This window comes from Candoia aspera, chromosome 4 (assembly GCF_035149785.1).
Source record: "Candoia aspera isolate rCanAsp1 chromosome 4, rCanAsp1.hap2, whole genome shotgun sequence".
Classification (NCBI taxonomy): Eukaryota; Metazoa; Chordata; class Lepidosauria; order Squamata; family Boidae; genus Candoia; species Candoia aspera.
Window position 1 is genome coordinate 31,241,119 of NC_086156.1, and position 26,682 is coordinate 31,267,800.

Sequence of the window (26,682 nt, forward strand, 5' to 3'; positions counted from 1 at the left end):
TGTTTATTTTCAAGCAATACATGGATGAACATGTGAAAGGTTGCTGGATTTTGGCATATACTGATGTCTGCATATGTAGGTGAGTTTTCATTTTAAAAAAGTGGATCCGTACTGAAGAATGATCACAGTCATGTGTCAGCCAAGAAGAAGGATTATACCAATATGGTAATTTAGCTTTTAAAATTTCCTGTGACAAGAAAAATTGGAAATTAGGAATAATGTGAATACTAATAATATAAAAATATTCATAGACTAACTTAATGAATAAATGAAACAAATTTTTAAAATTATTTTTAATGAAACTTTTTTTCCAAATCCCATGCATATTCCAACTGATTATAATAACAGTTTGCAACACAATGTGTTTGCATTTATTATTTTCTGCCAAGTTTTATACTTTAGTCAGATTCAGATTGCCTGACGAATATAAGACTGGTGTGTTTAGGATCTGAAGATCTGGCAGCCAGATTATTGTGCTGGATATGGAACTCAGCAGAAAAAGCAGTTTCTAATATCTTACAAATTTTGCAGTTAGCGTGTCTATACATATTGTCACAAGACCACTGCTAATCTGGACCATTGCAGCAATCCCATTTAAAGCAATGATTCAACTAAGAAAATCAAGCTGGTAACCTCAAGTGGGTTCATATGAGTTGGCTGGCCGTGTTGATTCAGTGGAAAAGAGTGTCTGTATATAAAATGAACACATGTGCATAAGCCTCTTTTAGCTCTGGATTGAATGTGGATGACTGGGCCAAACTGATCCTTTGCAGGAACATTTTGATCAATCCTTTTTAACATTTATATTGCCGTCCAACTCAACCAAAGTGATTTTGGGCAGGTTACAGAGAATTCAACAGAACCTAAGAGACAAAAAGCTGAAAAAAATAAACCAATAAACAATAATAACATAATAAAATGGAGACTGACATTATTATCCATTTGGAGCTCCAACAGATCATGACCCAAAGGCCTGGTGAAAGAGACAGGTCTTGACAGCCTTTCTAAAGGCCAGCAGAGTTGGGGCCAACTGTATGTCATTAAACTGTAGCATTTTTTTCATTACTAGTTTTGGCAAATGCATTCACCCAGCTTGTAAAACGTGGAGAACATTCTGCTCCACCACAGAATATAAAATCATGCGCACAACTGGTAAACTTTCAAACTAACCAGGCTCTACCAGAGTGTTTTCTCATTAGACCTTTACCAGTGCTAAAGATCACACAGACTATGGTAAAATGTCATTACTTATTTTTTAAAATCTGTTAATGAAACTTCCATAGTACCTCGCAATAGAACAGAGTACTTCTTTAATATGAAACATTTACTCACTGGCCTGAAGACTTCTGTGAACTGAATGCTCACTTCACTTAATTTGTTTGCAAGCACCTTCTTTTTAGAATAAGTCAATTTCCCAACAAGTTTTAATGTCGTCACTACTCTTTTCCATTCCAAATTGAAAATTCTTTCTTGTTTCTAAGCATGCTTGTTTGTCAACAGCTTTGATTGAATTTCCAAGTGATTCTCCTCCATGGCTGGTCCAATCAACTATAATTCCTAGGGGAAAATGTAGCAAGACATATTAGCATGCAAGTGATGACCTTATGAGCTAGGAGGGAATGCAGGAGTAGTCAAAAGTTGAGTCTCTCCACCCATTCCCCCCAGCACTCATAAATACATTTCCAGTTCTAAAACAATGCTGAGCATAGTTTTTCTCAAATCTATCTAAAGACAAAGAAACAAACAGAAACTCTTTTCTGTGATGAGGCCAAGGTATAAGTAAGTTAATTAATCTGGAAAGACAAGATAACTAAATAATATTTTAAATACAAATGCGAGTCATGTTTTCCTGGAGGGATTTTGGCACCCCTTTTGTAATTTTATGTGATAAGCAGTGTTGTCTCACTATTTGTGAGTTTTCAGCAATCCCACCACCAGATCTCACACATTCTTGACTAAAATATGATGAGGATGCTAAAATCACACAAAGTGGGGTGATAGATTGACATGGTGGCCATTTAACATTATTTTTAAATTATTTAAATTATTAAGTAAATTATTATATGTATTTAATTGGGGGCAGCTGTGGCTGCTATCCAGTGATATTGCAGATACCCCAGATCCACAGCTGCCATTTTGTTGATCCCATATATAAAAAGTTATATGCAATACATGTAGACTAGCCAAGTTATCTTGATTGGATCTACCCAGTGTGAACAATTCTCTAGCATTAGTTGTGTCAAAGGAGTTAACCATATAAAAATATTTAAATTTCGTTTAATCAAGCCAAAAAGTATTTTCTAAGCTTCATTTTTAAGTAAAAAAAGAAGCATTCTAGAAAAGTAAAATACATTTTAGCCAGGTAATGCCTAATCTTACTTGGCTGTACACATCTGAACTTGAGAAAGAATGCTGTGTATCTCAAAAACCTAGCTTCTCTTTTTAAAAGGTTAATTGATTTGATAAAAACGTTTGCATACTTAACTCGGGAACATACACCCATTTAATCAAAAGTAAACTATGGTGTCCTTGGTGCTCTCTGAGCTTGGTTGTTTGCAGATGTTTCACTACCCAACTAGGTAAAATCATGAGCGCAAGTGAGTGTGGGGTCTGCTCCCTGTTTATATACAGTGGCTTGCCCTGCCAGTGTTGGTGGGGGTGTGGTTTTCTCCTTGGGAGTTCCTTGATTAGGGTATTGTTTTCTGCTTGATTGTTTTTCTGGTGCTAATCCCTACTTATCTGGGTGTTTTCTCCTGGAAAGGATGTGTTCTGGTCTTTTTGTTTCCTTCTTAGCTTATTTATTGTCTCTTTTGAATGGTGGGGTGTAAATGTGGTTTATTTCAGTGTGTCTACTGATTTGTTTGAATGCCAAGCTTCCAGGAATTTCCTAGCGTTTGGGGATTTGGCTTGGTCTAGGATGCTCACAGTTTCCCAGTTGAAAGTATGGTTGAGTCTGTCCATGTGTTGTGAGATTAAGGAGTTTTCATTGCATCTTCTGACTGCTAGTTGGTGTTCGTGGATGCGCTCTGCTAGTCTTCTGCCTGTCTGTCCTACATAGTGGCTGTTACAGTCCTTTCACTGTATGTTGTGGATGACTCCTGTGTTTTCCTCTTGGGCTGCTGGGTCTTTTGTTTTGCTGAAGATGTTTTGGAGGGCTTTAGTTGGTTTGTTTGTTATGGTGATGCCGTGTGGTTGTAACAGTCTGGTGGTTGTTTCTGAGATGTTTCTGATGTATGGCAGTGTTATCCTTTTCATAGCTTGTGCTGTGATAGGTTGAGTGGTAAGGCACTTTTTGATAAAGTTATGTGGGTATCCATTTTGTTGGAAGGTGTTGTATAGGTGGTCTGCTTCCTGTTTCTGGTGTTCTGGCTGCTGCAGTGCATTTGTGCTCATCTGAATAATGTTCTTACACAGCTCCTCTTGTGGGAGGTTGGGTTGTTACTTCAGTAATGGAGCCCTTGGTTAGCGCGAATTGTTTTTCAATAGACTTGCATTTCTACTTTTCCGCTGTTTCCACTGATGATGAAGATATCCAGGAAGGGAAGTGTGTTGTTGTTTTCTTTTGTGAATTTTATTCCTTTGAAGATGTTGTTGATTGTCTCATGTGTCTTCTCTAGATCTTCCTTTTTTATTATCATTTACATACTTTTGTCATAATAAAAATGGATCCATACTTTTGGTTTTATACCAGATCCATACTGGATCCATCCTTTAGTTGTATGTGTGGGAGTGCCATAGTTTCTAGGTGCTGCATTATGGTCTCTGCTATCAGTCCTCAGAGTGGTGATCCCATTGGTGTTCCTCTGATTTGTTGGTATATTTGTGCATCAGACTGAAAGCAGGTAGTGAGGCAGGGGTTGATGAGATCCATGAGTCCGAGTATTTCAATCTTAGTGTATTTGGCTAGGTCAGGTGTGTTGTACAGCACTGCTACAATGGATTTTTTCCCTAGGTCTGGACATGGAAAGTGCTGTGACATTGAATGAAACCATGATTTCATCTTCTTCTATTTTTAGGTCTTTGATTTTCTGGAGGCACTGTAGTGGGGAATTGATAGAATATTCATTCCCTTCTATGAGATATCCAAGTTTTTTTGTGAGTTCTTTGGCTATATTGTAAGTTGGGATCCCTTTGTAATGATACAATTGGATGAAGCGGTATGTTGGGCTTATGTACTTTGGGGCATGCATAGAAGCATGGGAGGATGGGTGCATTACTCTTAATCTGCCACAGTTCTTCTTTTCTGATTTGACTTTTCTTGGTTAGGTCATTGAGGGTTCTCTTGATCTGATTGTCCAGTTTCTGTTGGATTGATGTTTACTGGGATGTAGGTTTCTTTGTTCTCCAGTAGTTCTCCACTGAGTTTATGGGACTCAGCTTTCAATATATCCTTAGATGGGCAACCTTGTGCCAACATATTTTTATACCCAAGAAAATTATTTCCCTATCTCCATTTGTTTTCCACTGAATGTGTTAATCCAGAGCACTGAGTCAGTTACAAAACTCAAAACATCATAACCATTTCCAGGGGCATCTGTATGGGAGTTGAGAAAGGAAAAGGTAATGGAAGCAGGAATTGAGGAACAGTGAAGCTGAAGAACCAGTGACCAGAGGAAAAAAATATGAATAGGAAAGTAAAAGCAAATTTCCCTTTTCAGTTAAGGATGATTTTGCCTCTGAAAGGAACCAAAGGACAGATTATAGCTTTTGAATGGTAGACTAAAAAGAAAGAGGCAGAGAAAGAGACTAGATTTTGGCTTCCTGGTTGCCTCTCATTAGACATCTCATAAAAGAACAGTGGACTTTGGTGAAATGGAATTCTTAGGATGATTTTCTACATGTTCAATATGTATCTTTGTAAACTAAGTGAAGGATTATAACTGCCATAAGTTTCCAGTGACCTCCTTCCAAAGGAAATAAAATTCAAAGATGCTGAACCCTTGGAATTATTAGGAGAATTGGGGTGAACATATTATGAATACAGTAATAGTATAATTCAACTTTAGATTAGGTTATGGCACTTAAAAACAATGTTAAAAATCACTCTGAAAAATGTAACATAAATTACTGTAGTAATAATAATAATAATAATAATAATAGCTGTAGTAATGGAATCATCATCATCAACAATATCTTAATCTTTAAATTTTAGGCTTAGCTTGTGAGCCAAAAAACCATTTCCCTAGACATTTATTGGATCTTATTCTTTTCCAGACTGTGATTTTTCTAGGAAGAAGCATTCAGTTCTGACCAAATTGCATCCCCCTGCCATGCTCTATTGTTGGTTTATTTCTTTTGCCAGACAGTATGCAATCTCACTGAACAACCAGATCGTTTACAACAAAATGAATACACAATGTAACAACAGTACAGCAACCCATCAGAAGTCAATACCAAAAATTCAGTACCATCCCTGATCATTCACTTCACTATTTATTACCCTGCTTCCAAAGGCTTTTGTTCAGTGCTTTTTGAAATAGTAGTAAGAGGGGGGATATTCTAATCTTGGGGAGCAACCTATTTAGAGCAAGGGTGTGACAACTGAGAAGCCTGCTTGAAAACGCCCACTCTTTTAATACTTTGTGTGGGAGGAATTCCCAGCATCCCCTCGGCCTGCACATATTGGATGGTCCAGTTCCACCTGGAGCAAGTGATCCTGCAGATCTTGTGGCTGGGGAATTCTGGGAGTTGAAGTCCAAACAGCTTAAAGTTGCCGAAATTGAGAAACACTGGTCTAGTTGAATAGACTCTGTAGTGCCAAGAATTAAAGACAAGTATCTTTTTGAGATTTTGTGTGTGTGTGTGTGTGTGTATGTGTACACACACACACACAGAGGCACAGACACAGACACACAATATCACAAAACATATATAGGCATGGAAAATATTGCAGGCCAGCATTTTCTTGTCGCTCTCTGAATAGCCATAGTAACAAGATAGGATTTTTTTACCCCCAAGTTTAGAGTATCTTATAAAAATTCCTTTGTCTCAATATGCTTAAACATGCATGGCTTCAGAAAATTAAATTACTTTTTTTTTTATCTGTTTGGGATCAGTCGCGTTTCCTCCTTCTCTTTGTGTTTACTTTCCTGCAGTAGCTCGCATCAAAATGTTTTCTGGAATGCCAGGGCTAAATCAGTTATGCTTAACTCAATATCTAATACAAATAGCTCCTGGGAAGCTTGAGCCACACAATCATAAAAGGAACGTTCTCTTTCAATAGCTCGCCACACTTTGGCGATATAGTATTTCTCTAATCACCAATCTTTATGTGCCTCCCTGACCTTGCCGCTCTCTGCCCAAACGCCGAGGTGGGTATCAAAGGTCTGTGTCATCGGAAGAGTGAATGGCTTTCATTTTCTCCCTTCTTGAAACTTCCGGTTCCTGGCATCTGCAAAGAATTATTCCAATGAGGAGTTTTGCTGCCTTGCGGCTAGTGGCCTATAGTGGCCTGTTTGATAGAAGCAGCTTTTGCCAAAAAGGTTCTTGTGGTCAGCAAGTAGACGGACGCTGCTGTGTTTAGCAGACGGCCTGCTCTGCTTGCTTAAGCGATTCTCTTTCGGCTCTTCCCCACCCCGATGGCGTATCGGAGCTTGAGATGATGCTGCAATAGAAGTGTCTTTGTTTTTCACTAGAGTCTGTCTGTCTGTCTGTCTGTCTCCCTCTCGCTCACACACACACACACACATTCTCATCCTCAGGGCAGTCAGTGAGATTTCAGAGCAGCTAAACTCAAGCTTTTGTCATTTTAGCAGGCAGCTAAATATTGGCACGATGCCAATGGAAGCATTTTTCTAAGCTTTGCTAGAAACTAGGCTGCAGCTCAAACAGTCAGATGGTAAGGAACTAGTGTGTCTATTGCGTTTTAAAAATAAAACCACACACTGACTTTTCTAGAACAGCAGAAAGTAAACCAAACAAATCAGGTGTGGGGGAAAATCCAATTTCATAATATGTGGTTTGCAATATATACACACACAACAAAGTATCTTTACTCTGGTTATTGGACAACGTTCACATCTAGAAGAGAATCCACAAAGTAAACAGAATGCTTGACAGTCTGCTTGCTAAGTTTACATTTAAATGTGTTTTGAGCCATATGTTTCTAGTTTATACTACATGTACATAAGAAAGGGATGGAACTTCAACTGTATGGTTGAGTCTGCCATATTTACTTTTTTGACCCTAACCCTGAACATGCCCCTGTGTCATATCGGTTAAAATTAGAGGGGTGGGGAGCCAGGGGAAGCATTCTTAATAAACAATTAATACAGATTAGCATCCTCACTCTTCCTAGAAGATACCGGAATAATTTCACTCAGATAACCCTCTTCCTGGATCAGAAAAAGCAGGTGATAATGACTAGAGAAGTTATGTCAGAATTACAGATAGATACTTTTTTGTGCACAGGGCCACTAGGCACAATGGACAAAGAACCAGAGTAACTTGGTTTGGACGCAGGATGTAACTGGGCTCATTTGTGGTAGCAAAAGCCATACAAATTCTGTGGCACCTGAAACAATAAGAAATTTATGATCGTGAATGATTCTGAGAACTGAACTCTTATGTTTATTAGATCCACTGGAAGTAATCTTCATTTGAGAACTGTATTATGAAATCAGTGGGCTTCTACTCCATTTGGTAGAACTGATGCAATCTATTGTAACAATTTCTAGAAATGTAGTCCTGCTATATTCCAGAGACAATAAAAGCTGGGGTCATTTATAGAATGTAGAGAGCCCAAATATATGTGACTATATATTTCACTTATGGAAGAACATGCAGATAAATGATACCTTCAAAGCTGTAAAGTTTGTAGCAGTGTAGAAAGCACATGACATAATTTAAGAAATGGGAATAATGAGATTTTAAAACTAGTCTTTTATTTCACGGCTCATTAGATTTTATCGGCATGGATAGGGTTGTGCATGCATTTGGGAAAGGTATGCCAGTACAATGGTGTACTGCTCAAATATTGCTTGGAATCTGTCCAATAGCCACCGTGACAAAGTGACTAATTCATCTCATAACCTTGAACGTAGTTGATGAGTATGGTATTGTGGTGGACTGATACAAAAGAACACAGAGCATTTTAGGACCCTCTGCACAGTGAGGTTGGAATATCTTTTTTTAAAGTACCAATTCTTGTGTTTCATATTTCTGAATGAACTTCCTCCAGGTTCATCAGAAACCATCAGCAGTTCTCAGTGGTGCTCTTAAAGAAAGGAGACAAGAGAGACTTCTGTAAGTGGTCAGAGCCAGCCCATCTATTCTTTAGGCTATACCAAAATATAAGAAAGATGTCTTATAGCATACTGCAAATGCATCTAGCCTTACATTATCTATACTGGCTTGTGATAGCCTTCTAGGACCTTAGGCAGAGACAGTATATATATTTAAATATTAATTTATTCAGTTTATATTCTGTCTTTTTATTCACTTAAATACTGCTTGTTCTATAGCAGTGTTTCTATTTTAGAATAAATTGCCATCATAGTTGAGACGGACCCTTGCCTTTTTATTTATTAGGAGGGGCTTAAAACCTAATATTTTACTCGGGAAAGGTTTACATGCTGTTGTTTTTATGGTTTTTAAGGAGAATATGAGTGTATGGTAGGTGTGTTTGCACTGAATGATTGATTGATTATGTGTCATCAAGTTGGCATCAATTCTTAGTGACCACATCTCCATGATGATCTGTCCCTAACCTGGTCCTTCAGGTCTTCCATTGCTGCACCCCTCACCACTGTAACTGAGTCCATCCACCTTGCTGCTTGTTGTCTTCTTCTCTTTCCTTCCACCTTTCCCAGCACTAGAGCCTTCTCCAGAGAGCTGGGTCTTCACATAGTATGTCCTAAGTAAGATAATTTGAGCCTGGTCATTTGGCCCTCAAATGAGAACTCTAGTGTGATTTGCTTAATGATCCATTTGTTTGTTTTCTTGGCTGTCCATGGTATTCTCAGGTGTTTTCTCCAACACTGAAGTTCAAAAGCATCAATACTTTTCCTATTCTGCTTCTTCAAAGTCCAACTTTCACTCCCATAGAGTATCACAAGGAACACCATGGCTTGTACTATTCTGATATTTGTAGGTATAGACCCATCACAGCATTTGAATTTCTTTTTCAAGGCCATCATGGCTGCTCTATCAAGTGCTAGTCTGTGGTGTATTTCTTCACTGCTTGTTCCTTTACTGTTGATGATTGCTCCTAAAAGGCAGCAGCTATCAGTCACATATCTTCACTCTCAGTTTAAGGCTGGTTGTTGTACCCTTGTCATTAGTTTGGTCTTCTTTATATTTAATTTTAGTCCCATTTTTTCACTGTGCTCCTTTACTTTTATTACTAGAGCTTGCAGATCCTTTACATTTTTGGCCATCAGGGTAGTGTCATCAGCACAGCACAGAATATTGATTTTTGTTCTTCCATTTTAAAACCACACTCATCTTCTTCCAAACGAGCTTCTCTATATTTTCAGCATAAAAGTTGAATAAATATGGGAAGATGATACAGCTTTGTTGGAGTCCTTTGCCAACCTGGAGCCAGTCTGTTTCGCCATGTTCTGTCCATACTATGGCTTCCTGACCTATATATACTGTAAGTTTCACATGAGGGCAATGAGATGTTCAGGGATTCCCATTTTTATAAGCACATTGACATGATCAACACAATCAAAGGCCTTTCTATTATTAATGAAGCGCATACTGACTCCTTTCTGGTATTCTTTGGCTTTCTCAATTATCCTGCATGCATCAGCAATAATGTCTCATGTTCCTTGAACTTCTCTAAAGCCAGCTGCAACCTCTGGCATGTCTTTTTCCATGTAGGGTTTTAATCTGCATTGGCTTATCCTACGTGTTATATTGCTAGCATATGAAATTAGACTATTGTACAATAGTTTGCATTCGGAATGAATAAATCATTCAGGGAAGTGCTTCAGTCACACTGATATGTCAAGCCTACTATTGTTCTCAAAACAGCTGTGTCTTGAAAGCTTGGTGCAGCCATCAATTTCACCATCAGTTCCACAGGAAATGTCTGGAAAGAACCTCCTTTTCCTCCTCACAGGGTTCCAAAATTCAGATAACCATGACATCACAGCAGAGGTCCTTTTCCTGCCATCTAGTGGTCATCTGTTTTTTGCAATCCAGCTATGATTTGTAGCCTCCAAATAATTTGTGCATGTTTCTATGTGTATGAGTAGCCACCATATACATTTGTAAATTGTGTAATAAAACCTATGATATTGTAGTGGTATGTGGGAATGACCTTGGGAGACGGGGAAAAGCCACAGCCAGGGGAATGGTTGGACAAGAGGCAGCTTAGCTCGCAGAAGGAATGTGGACGTGGCAAACATCTCAGAAGGGACCCTCCCTAGTTTCTTGGGCTGTAAAGGCAACAGGGGAGAAACGTACTTTCAGATGTGCAAGATTCTGTTAATGTAACCCTACACTAAAATAGAATTAGTTCATCTAGGTGTGTTTCCTATCTGAACTACCTCACAAGGCTGACAGTTATGGCCTGCCACCATTGTGCTATAATTATCAGAATGTTTAGGTTGAACTGGGAGAAAGTATTACATTCTGCTCTTGCCATTCTAGTGTCCTCCAAATATATCAAACTACAATTTCCATCATCCTCAGCCAGTATAGTTAAAGGTTAAAGAAGATTGGAGAATTTAAATCTTTACACAGCAGTGAAATGTATATATTTTAGTCTCTGATTCCAAAATGCTCCTTCTGAATTCACAGTGTGCAAAAGCTATGCTTTTCATTTTGTTTGTTTTGATTTCCTTTGCCCTTAGCAGACCTTCTCTTTTAATATCCATGTACTTCCTTTTTTATGTTTTCTAACAAGTCAAGACTTTTCTAAGAATGAAGAATCACAATGTTTCTAAGAATATTGAAAAGGAGAAAGATAATAGGCAACCATGATGATGCCAAAATGCAAATTGGCTGTTGTGACATCATAGAGCAAGCTCTGTCCTTTGGGACTTTGTCATAACATCTCATGCAAGTATATAGTACAGGTAGTCCTTGATTTATGACCATTTGTTTAACAATGGCCTGAAGTTATGACAGTCTCGGAATAGTTGTTTTATGACCTGTAAAGCACTTCCAAGCATCACAAAATGCTGCACCACCACCCTGCGGTCACATGATCACATTTCAGACTTACCATGTTCCCATTGCAGATACCTATGGAAATAATGAATATTATCATTAGTTGTGGCGATCCCCTGAATAGAACTTTAGTGCAACAGTTGATTCCCCAGAGTGTAATCTACCTGGGCTAGGCCTCTGATGCTCCCCATACTTGATAAGGAGATGTCATTTGACATGAAAAGCTTTGATGTAATAACTTTTGGTATGCTTTGATATAAAACTGGGTTCAAATATGTGGACCTGGTATCTGCAGCAGGGTCTCAGCATCAAAACCACAGAAATTGAATGATGCTCCAATTGTCCACCTTGATTTGGTTTTCATTAATCTTTCTCTTTTCAGCAGGATCCTCAGTGTACCAAGACTCGGTTCTATTTTCCCTTCTGATGAGAATTCGGAGGCATCCCAAGGAATTGGTTAACTCACGGTGTAGGTCAGGAAAGCAACACTTAGGAAGAGATGGTGACAAGAAGCCAATAAGGAAACCAGTTATTCTTGCCTTCTCCTCGGCCATGTCCCTTTTTATTAGGGCAACAGAGACCACCTGCCTCCTTCTCTGTCTGGGTGCTGTTTTCTGGGGCTGCTTTCTCCCTTTCCAGATTCTGAGTGGCAGGAGAGCAGAAGCTCTGCAGAAGAACCCCTGCTGGTTGCTTTGTTTTTTCCTCATCTTCACTATAGGACTTCTGGAAGGAAAAAAAAAACACATTGCTTTGAGTTTCAGCATACTTTTCATGCATGGATTCCTCAAGGTCCTAAAAGGCATAATGTACCCATCCACTTATTAAAGGACTGTATAATTGGTGTCAATATTTCTGAAGATGCAAAAGCACAGGACTTCTTTCCCCAGTGTGGTACCCACCAGGTATGTCGGGTCAGTAACTCCTAACACACCAGGAGAGCTTCAAATCAAACTTGACTCCTGCTGACTAGATGGACAAGTCCATGCAGGACTTTTTGGCAGGATTTTGAGAAGGGGTTTGCGCTGCCTTCTTCCTAGAGTTGAGAGAGAGGGACTGGCCCCAGGTCACCTGGTTGGCTTTTATGCCTAAGGCAAGATTACAACTTACAGTCTCGTGGCTTGTAGCTGTGTGCCTTTAACCACTACACCAAATTAGCTCTCTTCCACTAGGCTGTGGAAGAACGAACAGCATGTAGGGAGGTTCAAAATGCAGAATTATTTCTCAGCATACAGAAGCTCCAAGAGATAGACGTGGGCAGGGGCAACTCAGCCAGAATTGTCCAAAGCATGAATCCTAACTCTTGCTGTATTCTCAAATTAGTACAAGCTGATGTAAAATGTTCCCTGCCTCCTGGTGCTTACAGATAAGAGAAACCAAGTTCCCCCTTGGTTGCTCAAAAACTCTGACTGGTAACAGCTGCAGGCATGTCTCTTGAAGGTCATAACTATGAATGGTAAGCTTCCAAAAAAATTCACTCTCTGTCTCCTCAAAACAGCAAGCTTCCTTAAAAAGTTTCCAAGACTCGGTGATCTTCTTGGAATTTGTCCTTTGTGGTCAACCACTAAACTGTGTTGGAACATCTACTAGTAACTAGGAAGTTAAAGATCCTCTGCTGTAGGATGGGCTAATCTGACCATTTCAGTTTTGCAACATTTCTTACTACCATCCTGGCTTAGTTTAGTTTCACCCACTTCCATATGAGTTTCCAGATTCAACATTTCAATTTGGAATATTCATATGGATTTTCATGTTAATATAAACATTTTTGTATGCAAGATTCCAAGTGTGTTCATTTTTTGCAAGCATTTTCCTTTAGTTTAGAGGATTTTGCTCTTCCCTAATATATGTACTTTTCTATGTAGCCTTTATCAATACAGTATACCCATTTTCATGTGCATTTTAAAAAATTAATACACTACATTGTATAATTCTGAAACATGCTAATTTCAATATATTTTATCATCCTTTCTTTGTACATTTTGACTTCCTCTTCACTATAAACTTTCTACAATTCAGTTTTATATACTTTAGAAACTAAGAACAGAGGAATTGGGTAATAGAACTCCCTAATTTACTGGGTTCAAATTCTCCACCTATTTTCCGCACATTGCAAAATTACTTTTGTACCTTATATGCTTAACAGTATTATATAATGTAAATATTTCTTTTCAAGCAAGTTGCTAATAGAATCATAGAACTGAAAGTAACCTTACAGATCATCTGGTCCAACTTCCTGAAGATGAGGGAAATATACTTCTATAGAATCTATATTAGATAGCACCATATTTGCTTAAAAGCTCCTAATGAAGGTGATTCCACCACCTTCTCTTGTTTGATTCCTGAGATTTAGTTTAAATCATGTTTTCTTTGAACTCACTGATACACATTTTACCATCGAAGACAAGGAAAATAAATTTGTCTCATGAAGTGTGTGAAGATTCTTCAAAACTTTTCCTTTCTAAGTCTCTCTTAACTATCCTTTTTAAAGACAACTTTCACTTTGTTGATCTCCCTCTTAATAACCTTTGAGGATTCTTGTGAGTGCTCTGTCTGGAATTCATCAACACCACTATATGCGAAAGTCAAAAGAACTGTAGGAATGTTGCCTGAATTCATGTCATCAAGTTTTCATTGAGAAATACATGCTGGAGATAGAAGCATGATTGATTTACAGAATCGGAAGGTTTACCAGCAAAAGATGCATATATAAGAAAAGCAGTATTTTCTCACTTATATTTTTACAAGACCAAAGCTCTATTTGAAGATCATTCCTTGATTCAACTCTAGAAGGGATAAATAACATAAGTAATCAACCCCAGTGAATCCATGCTGTTCTCACATGGGAATTTTTTTAAAAAAATATTTTATGTCTTGATTAGTCTCACTGGAGATGGGCCCCTGAGCAATCTGCCTGATCTTCTTTACTTTCCTTAATTTGAGTAGGCAAAGGTCTGGGGACTGCAATCAGGAATGCTGGTGATTCTCAAAGGAAGAAGGTTAATCAGGCTTCAATCTCAAAGGAAAAAGTACAGATTTCAAAGTAACTAATAATCACTTGCTTCAAAACGGTTCTCCCAAAATCATGGTTGTTCATGATAGGACTTGTTCTTAGATGATTATAGATTCTTATGTTTTTATAGGAAAGAAGGAGCTAAAAAAAAGGAAACAAATTGTTTCCTGGCCATCTTCAGGCAAACTAGTCTACTTGATTTCTCCCTAATTTGTATTGGCAAAGTTGGAGATTATTTGATGCTTATTAAGAATATTATTGGAGCCAATGGAGTATATTATAAAGTGTTGAAATGAGGAGACCCCAAGTCTACCCTCACCCATGAAAATGCCCTGGGTGACTTGGAATCAGTCCCTATTTCCCAGCCTAACAGGGTTCTTATCAGAAAAACTGACAAGGGGAATGCCTCTTGCTCTTGAAGAAAATGTGGGATATAAATCAGTTCAATAATAGGAGGAGAAAACGGAGGAGCAACCAGACTGAAATCAGTACTTGGGAATATTTCAGAAATCAGTCTGCAAGCATCTTGAAAGCAGCCAAGTAATCACTGGAAATCAGCATGAATTGGTCAAGAACAAGTCTATCTCAAACTAGGCTTATTTAATAAGTTGATCAGATAACTTTTTTAGTAGAATGTTGGATATTATAGATCTAATTAGCTTAATGTCAGCAAAGTGCTTGGCAAATTAATGTGATATCAATTAGTAAATTAGTATAAGATACCAATTAGTAAGATAATTAAGCATGTGCTAATATGACAATTAAATGGATACATAGTTGGTTCAAAAATTCCATTCAAAGCATCAGTGATTCACAATCAATCTGGAGATATTGAGCAGCATGCCAAAATATATAGCCTTCGGTCCTGTATTATTCAACATCTTTATTAATGACCTGAATAAGGAGATGGAGGGAATGCATGTGAATTTTTAAGATGACTCAGATTTGCTGGTATGGTTGCAAAAAAGACAAATATGACATAATGATAATGATAATTCTACTTCATTCTGCATTGGTCAGACTTCACTTTGAATATTGTGCCACGTTCTCTTGTGGGGAAAAGGAGTCCTATTGCTCCTTTGAGCTCCTGGAAGAAGTGGTAATATTAATCTAATGCATAAACAAACAAACAAATAGGAGGAGTCCATGGATAGGAGGCACTTGAGAACTTTTGTCTGGATTTCAATCATTCCAACTTATTGTCAGTATGTTCATGCAAGAGATTTATTGTATGGATATCACATTGAGATTATGCAATGGGCACGTACCACCATTGTACTATAACCACACAGAACTTCAATACACATGTTTCAGCCACCATTCAAATTACATAATTCACATTAAATCAGGAATCTGGTGGCACCTTTCCTGACTAATACATTTTATTAAAAGGCACAAGTGGTCATGAGTGCAGCTGTCTTCGTCAGATGCAGAGAGTGGCTAGAGGGATGTAGGATTTAAATTTGGGTGAGGTGAGCGGGAAAGAAACGGTTGAAGTCACAGATCAAAAAGTTTCAAGCAATCTCTGAAAGACTTAACAAACACAGTGGGCTTTTAACACATTATAATTGTTAATTGATAAAGTACTTGTACTCTGTTTCACATGTAACCTGCATCTGCATAACCAGTCTCCCCCCCCCCCAACAGACTAATACATAATAATATGGCTCTCCTCCTACAATAATTCACATGACATAATTCATCACCCACAGTCAATACATAGAAGAAGAATTCATGTAATGCTTTCTTAGACTTATCCTAGCTACCAAGGTCGCCTGAGCATCATTTTGAATGGCTTTCAAAATCCTTGTGGCTTTCCAGCCATATACTTTAACAGTCCACAAAACCTCAAGAGAAGTTTTGAAAGCTTGTTGGACTTGTTTGTGTGCGTACGTGCGTGCGTGCATGCGCACAGACACACACACACACACACAAAATTCCCTTCTTGCCCCTATGGGTGGTATGTGTCTTCTTCAACCTCGGATCTTCTACCAGAGACCTGGGAGTTTGAGGGTTCTCTGCAGTATCTTAGCTGTTCCTAGCACTGCACTCTTCTGGACAGAGAGCTCTGATGTTGTTCCTGGGATCTGTTGGAGCCACTCTCCCAGTTTGGGGGTCACAGCCCCGAGTGCCCCTGCCACCACTGGGACCACTTTGGCCTTCACTTTCCATATCCTCTCTAGTTCCTTCTTCAGGCCCTGGTACTTCTCCAACTTCTCATACTCCTCCTTCCTGATGTTGCTGTCACTTGGTACTTTCTGGTCTTCTGGTCCTTGTCTACTACCATAAGGACTGGTTGATTGGCCAGTACCTGCCTGTCCATCTGGATCTGGAAGTCCCACAGGATCTTAGCCCTGTCATTCTCCACGACCTTCTGTGGAATCTCCCATCTGGACTTGGGAGGGTCTAGCCCATACACTCTGCAGATGTTTCTGTACACAATGCCAGCTACCTGACTGTGCCGTTTAGTGTATGCTGTTCCTGCCTGCATCTTATACCCTGCCACTAAGTGTTGTACTGTCTCTGAAGCCTTTCTGCACAGTCTGCACCTCGGGTCCTGTCTAGTGTGGTAGACCCCTGCTTCTATGGATCTGGTGCTTAGTGCCTGTTCTTGTGCTGCTATGATCAGTGCCTCAGTGCTGTCTTTTAGTCCAGCCCTTTCCAGCCACTGGTTGGATTTCCCAATGTCAGCCACCTCAGCTATCTGTCAATGGTACATCCCACACAGGGTCTTGTCTTGCCATGGCACTTCCTCTGCTTGATCTTCCTCCCATGTCTGCTGCTGCCTCAGGCATTCCCTCAGCAGCTCATCTTTGGGTGCTATCTTTCTGATGTACTCCTGGATGCTCTGGGTTTCGTTCAGGAGAATGGCCTTGACAGTCACCAGACCCCACCCACCCTTTTTCCGGCTGGTGTACAGTCTCTGAGTGTTGGACTTGGGGTGGAAACCTCCATACATTGTGATGAGCATGCAGCCTCCGTGTCCTCTTTTGGCCAGTTCACTATACTGGCAGGGTATCTGATGACTGGTGTATGTATTAATGGTGTGCATTTTGTTCTTCCCATTGAGCTGGCTTTTCAGGACTTGTCTTATCCTTTGGTGGTACTTGGATGTTGCTGTCTTCCTTGCCTCCTCATCATGGTTCACACTGTGGTGTGTGTGTGTATATATGTGTGTGAGAGAGAGACCTCTCCTATCCACTGGTATTTCTCTACCCTCTACTTCTAAGAAAATGATGGCAAATGAAACCTGGAGGGAATCTAATTCATTCTCTTCTACAGAGTTTCCTAGCAAGATGTGGGTAGTGGGTTAAAAGGAAGAAAATGGCTTCCAAAACTTGGAAACATAAGAAACAAAGAGGTGCTGTGCACACATGCCAATAAATCATGGGAGCCCATTATTCTTTAGTGCATTTTGAAAGTTTGTATTTTGTAGATAGATAGATAGATAGATAGATAGATAGATAGATAGATAGATAGATAGATAGATAGATAGATAGAGGAAACTGTAAGAGATAGAAAGGCATGGAGAGCATTGATCCACAAAGTGACCAAGAGTCAGACATGACTGAATAGATAGACCAGACCAGATGGATAGATACTGTACTTACATAGATACATACATAGATCTCCACTAGTGCAGTGTTTCTCAACTTCAGCAACTTTAATGAATTCTGGGAGTTGAAGTCCACACATCTTAAAATTGCTGAGGTTGAAAAACACTACACTAGTGGAGATCTGTCTGTCTATCTATCATATTTGCATCATTTGCTAACCAGTTCTAGGTTTTAGAGGGTCATATTTTGTCTGCTTCTCTGAAGGGAATTTACTTAGCTTACTTGGGGAAAAAGGGAATTTATCCCTAAGGCTACTTTGGCTGGTTGTTTAATTAGTGATTGATCTCCTGGTGTTTTATTCATATTTCAGATTCTGTTAGCATTCTCTTGGCTGTTACCTTATGGTCTTGTAGTGTTACCATAAACCCAATTTGCAATTATTTTATTGACAATGAAAAGAATGATATAAATATTTTAATCTGCTAAACAAGCATTCATGGTTAAAATAGTATTAGCAAATTAGTGGGAGAACATTCTCTTGCTTTTACCTCAGAGTCAAACTTTGATAAAGAGACTTCAAAGGGAATCTCTAGGATGAAATTGTTGACCTTAATTGTCTTAGTAATATAATTCCATTCACATCAGACTTCATTGGGGAGCTGGATTTCTTTCTGACTATGTATTAGAAAGATAGCATAGATAAGAAGACAGCATATACAGTTTGAGATTGGCACAGAAATTCTTTGGCTCTATTGGCATGACTCTTTTCAATTTTCTGTTGTGTGTACCAAAGACTGTGGTCATGTTTACGGTGCACTTTTATATTTGTCTAATCTGAAGCCTTTCTTAAACTGAACAAGAGTGACTCTTAAATGTGAATGAGATTGCAACCCTAAAGAGCAAGCCAATGCAATTTAGCTAAAAAACAAATCAGGTTCAGTTTAGTGGGAGTTGAGAGGTATATTAGACTCAGCTTTAGGCTGTAATCGCATATACATATATTACTAGAAGTAAGTTCAAGAGTATTCAGTGGCACTTAACTTCTAAATAGGATTGGATGGCAATTTTTAATGCATTAAGGTTTTATATTGGAATTATTTGTGTTTTATTTATATACACATCAATTACATCAAACATTCATTTGAATTCTAGAAACATTAATCTGAAAATTTAAAAAATAGATGTAATGCAACTTGCAGATCAGTACTAATCAACTGGGTTTCTTTAAGCAACCATATTAGATTATCTTTCAGCATATAAAGATTTGCAGTTTGTGAAAGTTTTTTTTTAAAAAATTCTAAACACTGGATAATTTAGTTTGTCACTCATCCCAAATGAGAACTCTAGGGGACAACTGTAATATTTCACTGAGTGAACACAGGGCCGAGATAATTAGGAATAAAGAGGTGAGCTTCAAGAAGAGTTGCCTGTATAATCTCACTTGGTAAAAGTGATGGTGGCAGGTAGGAAATCTGTGTAATACCAAGCTTGTCACAAACCAAGGCCAGCTAAATAGAACAATTAGAATCTACATTTTGTATGATCTGAGACTTAAGCTCCAGGCTCTCTCATCATGGATAGTTAAAACTGATTTTTAACCATTCATCATAATAATGGCATGATCCAAGAATCCTTGCAAAAAGAAATGCACAGTTATTCTGAGGATTTGTTTTTGAAATAACTCTAATAAAATAAGCTGTAGTGCAGGGCTCATTTTTTAAAGATTGACACAAACATATATATTCTGTAGTAAATGTGAATCATCATCATCATCATCATCATCATCATCATATCTACAGGTCTGTAAATTCAACAGGACTTATTCCCTAGTAAATAGGAGTATAACCTAAATATGACGGTGCATAGGCTTCTACATGCAATATAATGTTCTCACACATCAGGAATAAAAGTGATTTTGCATAACACACTTCTATTCTGGTATATTTTAACTAAGGGCATATCCACATTGCACCCCTAATCTGCTTTGGTTCTGTACTAATGCTGGCTTGATTCTAAACCAGCTTAAGGAAATACTATCAGGACTGAGGTACTTGGCAAGAGGTTGCAAGATATTCAATCTGGGGTTCAGGCTACCACATCCTCCCACCTTTCCATTCTAGGAAAGCAATAAGCTAATCATTTTCTTTCCTATGGATATCAACACTCACACCCATACATCAAATGCACTTATGTCTATGCACGGGCACAATGGACAACTTTAAAATAAAAATTCCTTCCTTACCCCTAAGTTGGTTTGAAGTGTCTTCTAGAGCTAAGTTCAGTAGTAACCTTAGAGTAGCACAGTAGTCATAACACTCAACGTATAACACATAACATAATATATAATACATAACATATAGAATGGTTTGAAATTCAGAAGAAAGTTACTTTAAATGATTGATTTTCTCTCCATAGTTCCTTATTTTTCAGTGGGTTTTTAAAATAAGTCCAGCAATGCACCCTTTTGTCACCACAAGTGTGTTGGGTTTTTTTGCAGGGGGGTTGCCTTTAGGTCAGTGTTGACGCCTGGTGACTGCTTGGACTATTCCCTGCAGTTCTCTTGGCAAGCTTTTTCAGAAGTGGTTTGCCATTGCCTGCTTCTTAGGGCTGAGAGAGACTGGCCCAAGGTCACCCAGATGGCTTTGTGCCCAAAGCGGGACTAGAGTTTCCCTGTTGCTAGTCTGGTGCCTTAACCACTACACCACACTGGCTCTCACCTCAACATTGTCACCTCAAATTTACCTTCTAGTAAAAATTTTTCATCCCCAGTTGCTTGAGGTAAAAGGTGGGTAAATCTTTTTTAAATCTCTTCCTCAAGTAGTGGGAAGAATGATGAAATAGGCTCCAGTGGAGCTTTTTCTTTTTTTTAAGGAAGAAAATAAGGGGCTGTAGGCAAAGGAGAAAGCAACGCTTTAAAGAACTGTTTCTCAACCTTTAAGTTGTGTGGACTTCAACTCCCAGAATTCCCCAGCCAGCATGAGAAACACTGCTTTAAAGTGACAGAAGCAGGAAAACATTATTTTGAATGCAAAGAAGGAAAATATACCGGGAGTTGGCTTTTGCAGTGGGTGAGGGTTAAGTACAGGGCAAAATCACCCACTCCAAGCATTCAAAATTGGTTGCTGGCCCATGCTGGTCATGGGCCAACTGACAGTGTGGATAAATGCTAAGGCAATTTCACACATAAATGTCACATTCAGCTAGGAAATCACACATACACTGCAAAACACATTTGCATCCCACCACATTTACACATGGCTCAATTGACTGCATTGCAGAGTGTGACTTGTTACCTAAGTAAGGTATCCAGTTAGGAAGTGATATGGTGCTGCCTTGAGTTGGGTTTGATTCTCAGCTGCATGATTGTTATTTATACTTCCCATTCACTGAATGATGAAATTTCAGGGACAGATTTAGTTTTCATTTCAAGGGAAAGTTAAGAAAATTTCTCCATAAAGAATGTTAATTTTAAATTTATGTTAGTGCTCCCTTGGGATTCTATTTATCTCTCCCATCCAACTTTCCACCACCCTCCCCACCACAGGCCTTATGAAAGCCAGAATATCCATTAACATTTATCAGGGCTTTTCTGTACAATCACATCATTCCATTGGTCTCAGTTGCTATGATTACTTCACAATGTATTCTGCTTTCCTTGGTTCAAAAGTCAGTTGGAGACACTAGAAGCTGGAAACTGCACTTTTCCTGTGCAGCCTATAATATAGGATGTTCTAACAGAGCCCTAATTTTATTTTCCACATTCTGATCCTCTATTTCTACCTATGTCAGCAAGTTTGGATACCCCCACTCCTCCCTGCTCAACCCCAAATTAAGTCACTCTGGCAAAGAGGAATCTCACTTTAATTGCACTGAAACCTGCTCCAGAGATTCCATGGTCTGAAATGGGGAATGCATTAAAGAGTCTCCCTAGCATCCAAGATCACTTTAGCTGAGTTTCAAACTTGACTTAATAGCTTACCCTATTTAACAAGGTGCCTTTTAAAGGTCTTTGCGGCTGGCTTCAATTTGGACTCCACTTTTATAAAATATTTTATTGCTGATTAGCCTTTGCTTTTGCTTGAAATAACTGCCGGCTTTAGCAAACTACAGGTGTTGGAAAGTCTAATAAGGATGGAAGGTGATTCCAAGGTGATGGAAGCTCAGCCCCTTTATTACATGTCTCTATGCATCGCACATATGTAAAAAAGAGGTGGTGCTTTTATCTCACAGCTGTACCTGCCATCTTGACTTTTTTGACACCCCCTCTTCCTCAGGAGTGATCCTATTTTAGTTGCAACTGTGCAAGCAGCTTAGCCACCATTTTGTAAAACACAATATTTTTACTCCACTGTAATCTCTGCAGAGCAAACACGGACACATAGTAGTAGCTGGTCAGCCTGATGGGTCTTTAGATAAAAGAGACTAAATGGGAAGTGGAATCTGAAAGCCGCTTCCAGAGTATGGCCCAAATGGTAATTGCATTTCACTTGGCCCATCAAGATCACTGGCTATTAAAGCAAAAATGTGTTTTGCTATAATTCAATCAATCAATAGTTTTTTCCCCAGTTATTAATATTATATTAAAGTGGATACAATATTTTCAACAATAAATCTATCAATTAGATCTACAGAATCTAAGGGCTGCAGAGCTAGGCATTCTTTATTGGTTCTACTCCACCGTTTAATACCTTGATTCTACTATACATAGGTTTGTCCTGTTTTCAGATGTATATTCCCCGAGTATGATTCAAGGACTGTAAGAAGTGGTTGGCAGAAGTTCTCAGTTTTTTCCATTTTATCACACAGTATAATTCTGGCTGTCATCCTCATTTGCCTTTTGCTACAAGGAATGGATAGAAGAGTTTGTAAGACCTCCTACACACTTGCCTTATTAGTATGGATGGATGGCCATGCTTTCTTCCAAGCAGCTCTGACTGGCTGCCTTGAGGAATACTTTTTGCCATGTGCTCCTAATTACATGGCTCTTTTGGGTCTAAATGTGTTCCATTTTCAGTTGTCTATTGTTTAAAGACTCTGATCATATGGAAGGAGTCTGAAGTGATGCCAAGGTGTCTGCTTATGTAGAATGCCCATATTTCACTAATGACATAGTCACAATAATTAGCATACCATTTTATAGACTGAATATTGCATTTTTTTTGTTCCTAGGAAACTACTTTTTTTCCTGTAAAATTGTTTAACACAGAACAGTTGATCCATCCAATCTGCATTAGTTACTTATTATTAGAATTAGAACTTGGTTCAGGGAGCTATAGGTTCAAAAGCCACCTTTGAAACAGTTGGGAGCTTCCTCAGAATATCTGGAAACTGGAAGAAGTGATTGTGGATAATATAGGAATTATGTCTACCCATGCAATGGAAGGAGTTTATCTTCCTTCCTTCCTTCCTTCCTTCCTTCCTTCCTTCCTTCCTTCCTTCCTTCCTTCCTTCCTTCCTTCCTTCCTTCCTTCCTTCCATCTCATCCCTCCAACTGAAAAGAACTGCATATACATGTTGGAACATAGAACGCTATCTTGTAGTGAGTTTGACCCAGGGGTTCCATTGATTGGCAGGTGCTTTGTAGAGTTCTAGGGTTAGAGTTTTCTAGCCCAGCTGGAATTGCCCTAGTATGACCCTGGGATTTTCTGGGAGTCAATTAATGTACTGTACCACTGAGCCACAGCACTTTCTAAGTACATGTGGAATTCTGGGCTGAAGCATTGGGAAGACCAACATTGTACTGGAATGTTAAAATAGCTGAGTTCATGTCAAGATTTGTTTTTCTTCTGTTTAACAGATTGAATGCATCACATTTCTTAGTTTTTGCCCTCTCTAATGGCTGTCTTGATATATTGGATGCTTTGGTTTTTAGATAATTTTCTTTTTGAAATTATACCATCTTTCTTAGCATCTTATTCCATTTGGATAGTTTCCTATCACATAAGGATTCAAAACCTGTCCTGGGGTTGACAAGAGATGTCCAGTAGCTAGTCTGGGCAAATGTGAGCATTTTTGTTGGATAGATTTATGGAGTAGGTCTTAAAGTGGGCCTTCGTTCCTGCTTGTTCACTACAGCACTGAACTAATACACTTAATTTCTTGATCCATTTCTCCTAGTATTCATTGTGATCCCTTGTCACATTTCTTTTACTATGTTTCTTTCTTGAAAACAGCAGGTCCTGGAGCAACAGCATATACAGCAGTTGCAAGTGTATCAGGCTCAGATGGCTACAGTTGGCGTGGTGCGTTTAGATGAGCACCAGCCTAGTGCCAGGACACAGACTTCCCTGACAACTCTTGCATTAACTCACCCAACGGTGGATCAGCCTGTTCAGCAAACCTCCATGACTGGTAAGAGTCCCTAAAGACTCCACATAATAGGCAGAATAAATGCACAGTTCATGTAGGATCAAGTGATTTAAATGCCAGGAATGCCTCTCGTAGTTGCAGCAATGCATTCCTTTTTTATCCTCAGTCCTATGGGATTTGAGAGTGTTGTATTGGCTTCAAGTCAACTAGTGCAGCTGATAATGGGTAATATTCACACATCCATAAATTAATACTGTTGAGAAGCTCGGACAGCCAAGCAACAGGTGCATTTTGGATATCCTCCAGCCCTTCCCCACTTTTATTTATCTCTTACCCATATTGTATTTTGTCTTTTTTTTCCCTCCCCACTTCTGTTGAGACCACTGCCATGTTGACATGAAACCCTTACTAAAAAGCATGACCACAATATATATTTCTGAGATCTGCCTTTAGGAATGTCACTAATGCACGCCAAAGGTGTTATTTTCCAATATGGTAAACACATTGAAAATTACCTGATCAAGCTCTGAAATCCGATATCTCCTCTCAGCAAAGAATGATTGGCACGTTTTTTCCATTGCGTATGAAGGTATTTGCTGAGCACAGAATGGAGTCCCTTGATTACAAATACTGGATTTTTCTTTTGAAGACTAGCATTCTCTTCACCTTTATAGCAGGAAATATGAACAGTCCAATGGCCCTTAAGACAGTCAATAAATATTAGCGGTGGGTAAAAATTCAGTTTGGAGATCCGATTCACAGGAAGTTCAGTTTAATCTTTCAAGAGAACCAAATTTCCAGAGGAAATGAACAAGTTGATTTGAATCACTAGTTTGTATCCAAAATTGCTAAATTGTTTTGGGAGATTCAGATGATTTCTATGCATGTGCAGAAATGATTTATTCAAATTTATTGAGAAGCCAGAATTGGATCAAATTTCTGAAATGAGGTAGAAATGCAAATTTAAATAAATTCTAAGTTTCAATGGAACTAACGTTTTGCATTGGGTATTGCCTGATTTACACACCCATATTATTTGCTTACCTGTCACAACATGCATAATATTAGAGTTGGGCCTACCCTACAGAATACAGTCTGACCATCTTCGGCAAGTGATGGTTTTTTAATTTCTTTAAATGGCAATTGAAAATCCAAGACAAGGAAGAAGTGTGGCATTATTCAGCTCTATAACATATCTATATTATAAATAAATATAAATAAAAATTGCCACCAATTATAAGTCTCAAAGATAATGAAAAAATTATTAAAATAAATGTATGCTTTGACCCAGAGACTAATTCTTACTCTGACCCACATGGAATCACATTCACAATTTGCATCACAACAATTAGATCAGAATCTGATTTTTTTTTTTTTTGCAGCAAGAGCCAGTTAAAATCTTGGCCTTTCTGATTTCAGAGGGGAATTTTGCCATTGGCTTGAATGAAGGCAACATTCCATCCAGAATAATTATTTATCTTTCACTAACATTCCATAGCAGCAAGCAATTGAAAACAGTTGCCTCTTCCCTCTCTGCTTTTTTGGGGGTGGGGGGTGGAGTAGTATTGGCTGGATTGTGTTAGGGAATCCTACAGTCTATTTTTAGTAGGCAGCTCTGTTGCTGTGTTGTGGTACGGTAGCACACGTGCTGTGTGACCCACAGCTGCAGAAGTGAATTATTTGCACATCCTAAATCAATTTAGATGTTTGAAGTGTATGAAAAAAAAATTTCATTTTAGACTAAGGAATGCTCCTCACCAGACATTATGCAGTTTGGAATGTGAGAATTTTTACTACTTAAAAGTTTGCATTGAATGTTTCTGACAGGGACCCAGATCTCAACTTCTGAATTATTCATGCAGATGATCTCATTCAAAAGTTGCAATCCTGTTCAAACTTCATTTTGGAATAAGCCCCATGAAACTCTCTTGGACTCACTTGAAGTTGCACTCAGAGTAACGCTGTCAAAGTCATATTTTGGTATTTTGTTTTATGTTTGAGGAAATTAATATATCCATTAGCATAGTTAAAGAAAAGAGGGGAAGTGACTTAAAAAGAGGCCCAAGGCCTTGGTTAAAACATGGAACTGGTGCTAACCCCAAGTAACTTTGGGCAGTTACCAGAATCCCAGGACTTGGCAGGGTCCCTCACCAGTGCCTGCAGTTCTAATGAAGACTAGGTGCCATGGAGCTGTCATGTACATTTACTTCAAGTCCATGAATGGTGCCAAGTTAGTGTCACTCTGGGACATCACAGGATAAATAAATGGTGTTTCAAGCCTTGGTACTCCAGGAAAATCCAGGGGGATACTCTGTTGTAAAAGAGCAGCTACCAAAGGCCTCTTTCCAAGGGTTCCTATAGAACTGAAGCCAGCATTGGATTATTGTTGAAAGTGCAGTATTTGTGCAAATACCGAAAGACTTCCTCAAGACAAGTTTGACCCTGATAATTGTAGGGACATGGACATGCAATTTTCTTCTCAGCACTAGAGAAATGGTTTGCCATGCCCTCTTCTAAGATTTTTATTATTGTTATTTCCCAGTCAGGTCTCCACAGCTGGAATTTCTAAGGTCTCGCATTCAAATACTCACTAGGTCTGACCATGCTTAGATTTTTCAAGATCAGCCAGGGTACCACCACCTGCTGTGGTCCCAAATATTTAAACTGCTCAGTGAAAGAGGAGAA

The 26,682-nt window shown here is 38.8% G+C and overlaps 1 protein-coding gene across 1 annotated transcript in view; it reads left to right on the top strand.

The window, feature by feature from the left end:
* The window catches only part of HDAC9 (histone deacetylase 9), a 284,421-nt gene that overhangs the window by 113,102 nt on the left and 144,637 nt on the right, over positions 1–26,682 (top strand). Inside the window, exon 13 of the mRNA XM_063303735.1 lies at positions 23,865–24,039. Coding sequence (XP_063159805.1) covers positions 23,865–24,039 — 175 coding nt within the window. The remainder of the gene's footprint in view (positions 1–23,864; positions 24,040–26,682) is intronic.